Source organism: Myotis nattereri (assembly GCF_964212035.1).
Source record: "Myotis nattereri genome assembly, chromosome: 2".
Taxonomy (NCBI): Eukaryota; Metazoa; Chordata; class Mammalia; order Chiroptera; family Vespertilionidae; genus Myotis; species Myotis nattereri.
Genome location: NC_138076.1, coordinates 39,618,739 through 39,631,306, shown reverse-complemented (window position 1 = coordinate 39,631,306; position 12,568 = coordinate 39,618,739). Strand labels below are relative to the sequence as shown.

Here is a 12,568-nt window from a genome sequence, read left to right as displayed (position 1 = left end):
GACTATTCTAAAAGAAAATATTGCCCCTTTATCTTTGGAGCTGAATGAGTTCAGCTCATTTCAACGGCGAAGGTTATTTTTCTCAGACTCTCAGCAATTCCAGTTGAAAAGCCAAAATCAAAACCAGCCACCCATTTTTTTCTCTAGTCCCACCTTAGCCTGTGTTCTGTCAACCCTTAACCTGGGGTTCTATCGACCCTGGTTCCACCTCGAGGATTTTAAAACAGTTCAAATAAAGTCCGACCCTCTACCGAAGCAAGGGAAGGTCCTGGATCCAAGAGACAACTCACCCACATTCACCCAATGGCGGAGAACCGGCGGGCTCAATGGGCCCTTTGCTGGATCTTAGCACCGAGTCCAAGTCCAAGGGATGGTCCTGGGTGAGTTTCTTTGGAATCCTGTAGACTACGCCAAGTAATGTTAAAAAAACAACAACATTGAAACCTGTAAAGAATTTTTGTGAGTTTATTTGAGCCAAACTGTTGACATATGCCGGGAAGCAGAACCTTAAGGAATCGAGATAATGCTCCAAAGTTATCCCTGGGTAAAGACTTGAAATTTAACTTGGAAAGATCATCAAATATATATATATGAAATAAATTTTTATACTTTAAACATTTAGTTACCACAACTACATTATTTCTCCCAATTTAATTTGAACCTTGAACTTTTAGAGCTGGCAAGTCAAATATTTAGCGTTTCTTCGATTAAGCTGCTAGAGTTCGGTAGCCATACAAATGCAAATTAGTTACATTCTTTTTTGCTGGAAATATGACCAGTCCCAAGGAGGGGAAGCCTGGAAGCAACCTTGTCTTTAGAAGTTGCTACCAGCGGGGAACTTATGTTTTTGTCTGGCGAGGGCCTAGCCGCTTGATTTTTAAAACGATCATATTTTTCTGTTGGGGCAAGGGCGACTAGCCCCTTCCTCCATTAGAGAGGTGCAGCTAACTCCCCCCCCCCCCCCCCCCCGTGTGATTGGACCTTTATAATTAATATATTATTTATCTATGTTTCAACAATTTTTTGAGATTTAAATCCAATTGTAATTATCTTAAGGCATTTTCTTTGGCAAATTTTTGTAACAGACAATTTTACTGATTTTCTTGGCAGCCTTAAAGTTAACTTTTGAACGCGGTTCATTAGCATTTTAAAAACTCTTTATTATGGAAATACCAATCTTGTTGCTAGAACCAGCCTGGATTTTTCTTTTTGGTTTCTTTCCGCCATCTTTCTGAGGATAAAAACAGTCTTGGTCTTTCTATACCATCCGTAAAGAGAGTTAAGCTTAGTTCAAGACTTTATTAAAATCCAAAATCGGACTGTGTGCACATTTTGTCTTAAGCCAGCTTTCTCTTTTTTTAAAAAAAATATATTTTATTGATTTTTTACAGAGAGGATGGGAGAGAGACAGAGTCAGAAACATCGGTGAGAGAGGAACATAGATTAGCTGCATCCTGCACACCCCCTACTAGGGATGCACCCGCAACCAAGGTATATGCCCTTGACCGGAATCGAACCCAGGACCCTTCAGTCCCTAGGCCAGCCGTGGGCAAACTACAGCCCGTGGGCCGGATCTGGCCTGGATCCGGCCCGTTTGAAATGAATAAAACTAAAAAAAAAAAAAAAAAAGACCGTACCCTTTTATGTAATGATGTTTACTTTGAATTTATATTAGTTCACACAAACACTCCATGCATGCTTTTGTTCCGGCCCTCCGGTCCAGTTTAAGAACCCATTGTGGCCCTCGAGTCAAAAAGTTTGCCCACCCCTGCCCTAGGCGATGCTCTATTCACTTAGCCAAACCTATCAGGGCAGCTAGCTTTCTCTTTATACATGCACAGAAATCCCAGACACATTTCTAACTTTTGTAAAAGTTTTCATGGCGAGGAGACTTTTCCTAGCTCACTCGGGAGGGGGACAGGGTCACCATGTGTCTCCCTTCCCCCACCTCCTGCTTGCTTTTCATAAGTTATTTGAGCATTCAGCCCGCAGTTTGGGTTTGCGTGGGCTTGTTCCTGACATTTCTCCAAAAATTCTCCCTTCCATAATAAATAATATCCTCCATCCAGAGTTGCACGAGCCAGAGAATACCAATAATAAGGAGCTAAGAATGCTTCAGAAATATTAATCATAATTTCTCCTGTAATCCCTCTTGGATAGCTCTTTGCACATGTGATTCTATTAACGGTGAATTAAACATTTCAGGATTAGGACATGGGGGTGGAGGGGGCCATGAAGGCCATTCCTCCAATTTTTCTTTTCTTTTTGCTCTTCTTTAGGAGTGGAGGGTGCAAGGGGAGGAGATTTATCCTCCCTAGCCTCTTTAAAAGGCTCTAGCAAATGAAATACCGTGTTTCACAAGGGGAAACAGTTTGGAGGCAAGTTTTTTCCCTGCTGCCGAGCTTTTTCAAATTTTGACCCAATCTTTGCCAAACATTCAAGATCTAATGTACCTTCTTCAGGAAACCAAGGGTTATGTTCTATAGCATCAAGCAAAAACTGTAAGAGAATACCTTCTGAAACTTTAATTCCTTAAGCATGCAAATCAAAAGTCTACAATAAAGTTTCTTACTTTTTAACCGAATTCTGCCCCACTAGCCTGCCTAAGAAGACACGTTCCCACCCTACTTACAGATTGCGATTTCTGCAGCTGACGGTGGGCTTTGCGTGTGGTAAATATCCTCACCTATCTGGTGTCCCCACCTATCCGGTGAATTCTTCATTTTTTCGCTCTAGGCGAAGTCTTCTCCAGATGCCCCACATTGGGCGCCAGATATGAATGTCCCCCCACGCCCCATGTGGTTCAGGGTTCGGGCTCTGGAAGAGGGGCCGCACACAAATGAAAGAGAAGAGACAAGAAATCATAATTTGGAAATTGGGGGGCCAGGTGGGATCCCATCCCAAGAAGAAGGACTCCACCTCTGCTCAGGCCTTGCCATCCTTTTATTCTGTTTGGGATACACCTATAGCCCTTAGGCAGGCAAGTTCCAGTAATAGACAATCTTATCAGTAAGGATTTACATGACTATCTGGTGGGGAAGTTGCTTCAGCTACCATTGTCTGGACTATACAGTGGGTGCATAGCCCTGTCCTTTGCCAGGGTTTCAAGGGTCACCAGCATTCCAGGCTCCTTGTCCACACCTTTCTGCTAGAGAAGACAATAGGCGGTTTCCCACAAGGGAAGATTTAATTTAATAGCAATTTACTAGAAAAAGACCAGGAGGTTTCAGTAGGCCTTAAATTAGTGGAGCCAGTATTGCACTATGGTGTGCCTGCCATAACAAATGCAATCTTTGGCATTAATAATACAATGTTTAAAGCTTGTGCCATAATACTCTGATCATATCACATCATGGTGTGTTTTGACACGAATATCTGGAGATGAACTCTGGCTTTACTACTAGTTATACTGTGATTTAGGCAAGTGCTTTGGCCAAATCAAGTATCAGGGTTTTTTTTTGTTGTTGGTTTTTTTTTCATTTGTAAAACGGGGATTTTATCAGAACTGACCTTCTAGGACTATTATGAGGATTAAATGAGATAGTGCACAAAAGGGTTTTGTCATAGTACCTGGCATATAGAGTGCATGTGCCCTAAATGTCAGCTGCTTAATATTATTTTTAACAACTTAATTTTGTATATTTGGAAACTGAGGCTCAAAATTCACAAATAGTAAGTGTAAGCTTGGTGTAAACTCAATCCTGTTCTTCTCCTGAGCTGGTGAATTTACCCTCTGTGCTATACCCCTTCTCAGAAGTGTTTGGTGAGCAACTCCATGTCTGGAGTTCTGCAATCATTCCTCCAAAAAGTACCCAGTGGAAGGGGTCAGCTCAGCCCATCTCTTGGTGTCTGAATGCAGCAATGGAAATCTAAACATAGAGAAGGGAAAGAAGGAAGGAGGGATAAAGAGAACAGATTAAAAGAAAATAACTTTAAAAAATCCTCAGGAAATTTCCAATGTGTTTCTTTCCCAAATGACATTAATTAGCACAGTTATGGAACAGACTTATCTGTCTCTCATGGTATATGAAAACCCTTCCATCTTCAAGGATTTAGGTTCCTGATTTAAATGGCTTCCCTCCTCCCCCAACCCCTTGGAATATCCTCAGAGTGCCTTATATGCAGCTCTCCACATATAGGATGAAGTCCCAGTTCCTTAAGTGGCATATAAGTTCCTTCATGTTCTGGCCTTTTTACCTTAGCTTTATATTTTGAGCTTGAGCAATACCAAAAATTACTTGTAATTTTTCAGTGCTACCTTAGGCTTTCTACAGTATATCCTCTTTTTTTTAACTTTGCAATTCTGAACCATATACATCTGTTATTTATTTAAAAGATTGATTGATATGGTTATCTTTATTGAATTTGTGTGCTAATTGGTAAAACATTTGGAGTCCTGGATTGGTAAGGTCTCTTCAGAGAAACAGAACCAGCAGGAGATATGGATGGAGATTTATTGGCTCACACTATTAGGAAGGTTGGAGATCTGGGGCAGCTGGCAGTGAAATTCTAGTTCATGTTCAAAGGTCTGAGAACCAGGGGAGCCGATGGTGTGAGTCCCCGCCTGGTAGGAGAAGACCAATGTTCCAGCTCAATCAGGTAGGCAGAATGAATTTTCCTTCCTCTACTTTGTATTCTATCAGGCCCTCAGCGGATTGGCTGATGACCACACACATTGGAGAAGGCAATGACTTTACTGAGTCCACTGGTTGACATGTTAGTCTTATCTGGAAACACCCTCACAGACACAACCAGAAATAATGTTTAATCTGGGCACCCTGGGGCCCAGTTAAGTTGCCTGGGGCCCAGAAAAATAATCATCATTGCCCTGAAAAATACATCACATGCAAATATTTGTGTTTTGTTTTCTAAATATTTTATTGATTTTTTTACAGAGAGGAAGGAAGAGGGATAGAGAATTAGAAACAGAAACATCGATGAGAGAGAAACATCGATCAGCTGCCCCCTGCACACCCCCTACTGGGGATGTGCCCGCAACCAAGGTACATGCCCTTGACCGGAATTGAACCTGGGACCCTTCAGTCCGCAGGCCGACACTCTATCCAGCGAAAGTGGTTAGGGCCAAATATTTGTTTTGATGTTGATTTTTTCCTGTTAGATAGGGTCACACTTCTGGATTCCTAAGAGTCTGGTGTGTGGCCCAAAGGGGTAATAATAATATAGCTAGCACCTATTGAGTATATATTGTGCTAGGCACTATTCCAAACACTTTGAGGGTGTCAATTCATATTCTTTTTTAAAAATTATTATTTATTGTTGAAAGTATTACATATGTACCCTTTTCCCCCCCCATTGACCCCCTCCATGTACTCCTCTCCCTCTTCCCCCCAGGTCCTCAGTACCTTATTGTCTGTGTCCATGGGTTATGCATATATGCATACAAGGTCTTTGGTTGATTACCTCCCACCCTCCCACCCACTGTCCCCCGCCTTCTCTCTTGAGATTCCACACTCTGTTCCATGCTTCGAGTCTCTGGATCCACTCAGTTCATTAGTTTATTTTGTTACTTATATTCCAACATATGAGTGCGATCATGTGATATTTGTCTTTCTCTGACTGACTTATATTCATAAAACCTCCAGATGCTGTCGTTTGTTTTACATACCAGGAAATAGGGCTCAAGAATTCTCACGGAAGAATACACACAGGAAGATCATGGGGTAGTGTTGAGATGCCAACCTGGGCAGTTAAGCTCCAGACTGGCTCTTAACCATTACTCTGCCTCTTGGATACAACTTAAAATGGAATTCTTACTTAATACCTGTAATGTTTTAATAATTTGTTGTATTTACTTTAACAGTTGCTTACTGTGTAACTTCCAGTGTTTGTGCTGCTTTTATCAGCTATAGTATATTTAATACTTAATAAACATTCACATTATTTAAAATGCAGTTCAAGGAATATAAACAGTTTTTTTCTTAGCATATGTTTACTGTTTACAGGGATTTACCCATCACCATTTGGGTATAGAAAAGTAGGTGATTTTACAGCCTCAAGCCTGAGGTGAGATTAAGATATTTGAAGGGCCTACTGCTCAAGGCTTTCAAAGACTCAGGCTTCTATCAGGTGAGAGTTCACTTACCTATCTTTAAGGCAGAGGCTTGTCTCAGTTTTGGTGGAATGAGCTACATGTGACATAATGTTTAACCAAGACTTTGAAGGCCTTTTCCAATTTTGAAATTGTCACTCCCTATTGGGTTAAAATAGTGCTTTAAAGTTACATAAGAGTACTTTTAAGATTACATATAACTTCATATTTTCTTTTAGAAATATAACTAAAACTTTTGTGTAGTTCCATTTAACTTTTAATAATCACTCAGAAATGATTGTGTGATAAAATGTATTGCATTCAAATTACTTGTGATTGCAATTCTTTAAAAGGATTAGCTTGTACAATTTTAGAGTAAGAAGAGAACTTTATTAAATAGTATCCTATTAGAATGCTATCAGTTTATATATGTGGAAATCAAGACCTGCAGATATTTTCTTAAAGTCAAATAGGTCATTTGTCAAAACTGGGCTTAGAATTTAGAAATGGAAGTACAGAATGGATCTATTTTTTTTTTCCTGTTTTAGAAAAATATATTTTTATTGATTTTAGGGAGGAAGGAAGAGGGAGAGATAGAAACATCAATGATGAGAGAGAATCATTGATTGGCTGCCTCCTGCACACCCCACTCTGGGGAACGAGCCTGCAACCCGGGCATGTGCCCTGATTAGGAATTGAATCGTGACTTCCTGGTTCATAGGTCGATGCTTAACCACTGACCCATGCTGGCTGGGCTCTACTCTTTCTGTTATGTGGCCTCAGCTGCTTCAAAATTTGATGGCTATTGAAACTTAACATTGTATTCAAATAGCATAACCTGCTTGGAATCTTTGGATATAAGGATAATTTGTATCTGTTCTGAGTTATTAAAAATATTGTTTAATTCTCCGCCTCAAACCAATAGAGATGGCATATGAATATCTGACTTTCCTTTGATAAACAATTCATGACACTTAGAATTGCCCTGAATTTAGAAAATAAATTGAGTTGTCAAATAATTTTGTCTAAAGGTTTTTAGTATTCTGAAATATCATTTAAAGGTTATCTTTTGGCAAGAGAATTTATAAATGTCCCCTTGATCCCTTTCTGAATTACTGAACCTAGTCAACTGATTTTTTAACAAAATAATTATACAGCCAGATCCTACAGATGAGTTCAGTAGCAACCTGGTTGTTTTTAATGAACATGTATATAGTATTTAGTACTACTCTACGAAGTAATGTTTATTAAGATCATATCCAATTGTGGAAAAACTTGTTTTCTGGTCCCAAAGTGAGAGTAACAATATCTTATGTGTGTTTTCTCTCTTCAGACTTTTGATAAAATTCTTGTTGCTAATAGAGGAGAAATTGCGTGTAGGGTAAGTAGAATTTTAATTTTACTTATCATTTTACTTGGTGAATTTTATTATTACTAAATCCCTTTAAATGTGAATCACTGTTAATAGATAACATTGATATATTTTAAAATAGGTTATTAAAACTTGCAAGAAGATGGGCATTAAGACGGTCGCCATCCACAGTGATGTTGATACTAGTTCTGTAAGTATATTTATGCTTTATTTGAATCAGAACCTTATTTTGGGTCAAATAGAAAAAAGGTGAAAGATGTAGTTTTCCCCTCTGTGACCTGAAAAGGGAACATGTACACACACATACACACACACACACTTTATTTAAGTACTCACTCTCCTTTTAAGCAAAAGGGGAGTGTCATAATGTAGGTCTTAACTGTTTTTATCAAGGCTTTAAAAACCTAATAGGGGGGAGAACCAAGATGGTGGCATAGGTTAACGCCGGAGTTTGCTGCCTTGAACAACTACTTCAAAAGTGAAACTAAAAAACGGAACGGACATCACCCAGAACCACAGGAACGCTGGCTGAGTGGAAGTCCTACAACTAGGAGGAAAGAGAAACGCATATGGACACTCAGAGGAGGCGCAGTGCTGAAGTCAAATTCTGAGGTGCGGAGTGCACGGAGCGGGCTGGCGGCGGAGGGCGCGGTTGGCGTTTTCAATCGGGAGGGAGTCGCAGACTCTGAGCTCCAGATACAGGCGAGTCTTTAGGGACCCAGACTCAATCGGGAGAAGCGAGACTGTCTGGCTTCGGTCAGAGCGAGTGCAGCTTTCTCTCTGAGGTTTGCAGCGGGTGCTGGGACTCAGAGAGGCAGAGCCCCTGGGGACAGGACTGAGAGCCGCCATAACTGCTCTCTCCTGCCCACCCTGTTGATCCTGTGGGACCCGCCCCGCCCAAGCCCTGCATAGAGGCATTTGCCGGATAGCCTCAGGCAAACGCCAGATTAGCACCTCCCTAGAGGACAGAAGTTCTCTCACTGCAGACATAGCTGATTCTCATAGCCACTTGGCCTGGAGGTCAAACCCTCCCTGGTATTAGCTACAACAATCAAGGTTTAACTATAAGACTGCGCACAAAGACCACTAGGGGGTGCACCAAGAAAAGATAAAAAAAATGCGGAGACAAAGAAACAGGACAAAATTGTCAATGGAAGATATAGAGTTCAGAACCACACTTTTAAGGTCTCTCAAGAACTGTTTAGAAGCCGCCGATAAACTTAATGAGATCTACAAGAAAACTAATGAGACCCTCGATCGTATATTGGGGAACCAACTAGAAATTAAGCATACACGGACTGAAATAACGAATATTATACAGACACCCAACAGCAGACCAGAGGAGCGCAAGAATCAAGTCAATGATTTGAAATGCGAGGAAGCAAAAAACACCCAACCGGAAAAGCAAAATGAAAAAAGAATCCAAAAATGCGAGGATAGTGTAAGGAGCCTCTGGGACAGCTTCAAGCGTACCAACATCAGAATTATAGGGGTGCCAGAAGATGAGAGAGAGCAAGATATTGAAAACCTATTTGAAGAAATAATGACAGAAAACTTCCCCCACCTGGTGAAAGAAATGGACTTACAGGTCCAAGAAGCGCGGAGAACCCCAAACAAAAGGAATCCAAAGAGGACCACACCAACACACATCATAATTAAAATGCCAAGAGCAAAAGATAAAGAGAGAATCTTAAAAGCAGCAAGAGAAAGAAACTCAGTTACCTACAAGGGAATACCCATACGACTGTCAGCTGATTTCTCAACAGAAACTTTGCAGGCCAGAAGGGAATGCCAAGAAATATTCAAAGTGATGAATACCAAGAACCTACAACTAAGATTACTTTATCCAGCAAAGCTATCATTCAGAACTGAAGGTCAGATAAAGAGCTTCACAGATAAGGAAAAGCTAAAGGAGTTCATCACCACCAAACCAGGATTATATGAAATGCTGAAAGGTATCCTTTAAGAAGAGGAAGAAGAAGAAAAAGGTAAAGATACAAATTATGAACAACAAATATGCATCTATCAACAAGTGAATCTAAGAATCAAGTGAATACATAATCTGATGAACAGAATGAACTGGTGATTATAATAGAATCAGGGACATAGAAAGGGAATGGACTGACTATTCTTGGGGGGGAGAGGGGTGTGGGAGATGCGGGAAGAGACTGGACAAAAATCGTGCACCTATGGATGAGGACAGTGGGTGGCGAGTGAGGGTGGAGGGTGGGGCGGGAACTGGGAGGAGGGGAGTTATGGGGGGGAAAAAAGAGGAACAAATGGAATAATCTGAACCATAAAGATTTAATTAAAAAAAAAAAAGAACCTAATAGAATGAAATTGCTAGACTGATTGCTGGTCACCTAGTAGGCTTAAGTAAAGCATGAGGAAGTTAGATTCAAAGATTAATGAAATGTCAGTGCAGTGCTGCCTTACGAGAGCACATTTCCCCACAGCCTGACTCCAGTATCACTAGGGGACTCCTGTCATTGTTTAACCTTCCTGAGTGCTTTCCTGTGTTCAGCTGAAAGTTTGATAAAGGAAACGTAGGCTAATCCTAATTGGACATGAACAAAAGAAAGTATAGCATAAAGCAGTGAATGATAGATAATTTTATTGAGGATTTTTAGCAAGCAGGCATTTTTTTTTTTTTTTAAGCAATGATGAACTATGAATGAGTAGGAAAAAAATCCCATGGGAAATGAGTGTAGATTATTAGAACTTTATGGAGTGAAATATAAGTAATTGTACTTTAATGTAAGTTACTGTTTTTCATTTTTGTATACTACTTTTGATGATGAAACTTACTGGTAATGTTTAATTGTATAGTAATTTAACACAAAGAATTACTAATTTTTGTAGTTATTTTATCTGAAAGTATGGTCATTTTGCCTTATTGTGACTTTTTTTTCTAAAAACAAAATGGAAACAATTACAAGCTACTCTAATTTTCTAAAAAAGGTTAAGTATTTATCAAGTTTATTTGAAAGGAGCTTTAAAAATATTCAGCTTTTAAAAGAAATTAAATAAACTTGATTTGCATATATATGGTTTGGTTTTTTTTTTAATATTGGTTTCCAGCTTCTTTACTAATTTGTTTTGACTGTAATAGTTTCATTAGTAGCTTATATTCTTCAGAGAATATTTATGAAATAATGAGAAAATTGTTACTCTTTAATCTGTTTTTTTTGACTGTGAACTAAGACATTTATTAATATTAAAATCCTCCAGAAAAAAAGTTTATGTCACCACCAACCTAGTTAATAGATTTAAAATTCATTCTTCTTATCTTGGGTTTATTTTCAGAGTATTAGCTCAGGAGGCATTTTTATTCACGGATAAAGTGAGAGAGAAAAATGTTCGAAGTGTGCACAATTTCTGTTTTTCAAGTCTGACAATAACCTTTTCCTTATTTTTTTATACCACAATATAACTAATTCTCTAGGTTGTATTCTCATGGAGGTTACTGCTGGGATGGATAACAACATATATATAAAATACATTCTTTGACCCATTTGTTGTTTAGGAGTGTATTGTTTAATTCCACATATTTGTGAGTTTCCAAAATTTCTTTCTGTTACTGATTTCTAATTTTCTTCTGCTTTGGTTGGAGAACATGTTCTCTATTATTTCTGTCCTTTAAACTTTTTTGATGTTTGCTTTATGGCCTTTTTTTATGTTTTATGGTTTATCCTGGAGAATGCGCCATGTGAAGGAGAATGTATACTCTATTCTGCCTTTGTTGGGTGGAGTGTTCTATAGATGTCTTTTAGGTCTGATTGGTTCATTGGAATATTCAAGTCTTCTATTTCCTGTTGATCTTTGGTTGTTCTGTCCATTCTTACAGTGGAGTTTAACATGCTTTTAATCCTTTAAAAATGTTAAGCAGTTATTTTGTTTGACTCAATTTACAAAATTGTTGCCAAGTAATTATGTATGGGCCTGTAACTGTGCATGAAGGAGCCTGACTAAGATAAGAAATCATTAACCAAAGGACTCTTAAGTTATTATATAAGGAATGGAGTAGAATGTCCAGGCCAAGAGATTCTCATAAGAATTCTTTGCAATTTTCAGGAAGGAGGACATTTTGAAACTGTTTAAATTGTTCTAGACTTAGAGAAAGAAAAACAGATTTTCATTTTTATGAAGCCAGTATAATAATTGAGGATTCAAATTCTGGGCAAAGATAGTAAGCAAAAAATAAAATTATAATGACTATTATATATTGATAGAAGAATATTAATTAATATGGAGTAGAATAAAATAATTTACTTAAATAGTGTGTTGCCATCATACAGAGTATATTCAGGACATTTCAATATGATTCAATATTAGAGACTATAAGTTGAATATTCTAATGGGTTAGTGGAGCAAAACTATATGACCATCTTGATAGAAACATAAAATGTCATTTAAAGGGAATTCACTTCTTATCCTTGTAAAATCCTTTGTAAAACAGAATTAGATGAATACTACCTTATCACAATGAGGTTATACCTCATAGGAATCATTCTCATGAAAGTCAGGATGAAGACTGATACACGTACTATCACTGTTATTTACCAGCATTCTGCAAGTGTTCAGTAATGCAGTTAGGCAGTGCAGTTACAAAATGGTGGACAGGAAAGGCATAAATATTAAGAATGTATTGATTTCTAATTAGTCAATTGAATAACTTTAGAAACAGTAAGAAATATCTCTGTGGTAGTTAAATATAAAAAAATCTATAGCTTTCTTGTATATGTTAACACGGTAGAAAATGTAACTTTAAATAAAAGTAACTTCATAGAATGAATGGAAAAGAATTAATGGAAAAGAAAAACATTTTATGATATGAATTTAGAATGAAATTTGTAGGGCTTATATAAGGATTTATTGATTGGTATAGGGCAGTGGTCGGCAAACTGCGGCTCGCGAGCCACATGCGGCTCTTTGGCCCCTTGAGTGTGGCTCTTCCACAAAATACCGACTTCTGCGCATGGGCCACGAAATTTCAATTGCACTGTACGTGCGCGACTGCATGTGGTATTTTGTGGAAGAGCCACACTCAAGGGGCCAGAGAGCCGTATGTGGCTCGCCAGCTGCAGTTTACCGACCACTGGTATAGGGAAACTGAACATTTTAAGTGCTAGTTATTTCTAAATCTA

At 38.6% G+C, this 12,568-nt stretch overlaps 1 protein-coding gene across 1 annotated transcript in view; it reads left to right on the top strand.

Annotated features, from left to right (window-relative positions):
* The window catches only part of PCCA (propionyl-CoA carboxylase subunit alpha), a 382,136-nt gene that overhangs the window by 26,033 nt on the left and 343,535 nt on the right, over positions 1-12,568 (top strand). Inside the window, exons 3-4 of the mRNA XM_081082496.1 lie at positions 7,383-7,430; positions 7,543-7,611. Of these exons, the coding sequence (XP_080938622.1) occupies positions 7,383-7,430; positions 7,543-7,611 (117 nt within the window). The remainder of the gene's footprint in view (positions 1-7,382; positions 7,431-7,542; positions 7,612-12,568) is intronic.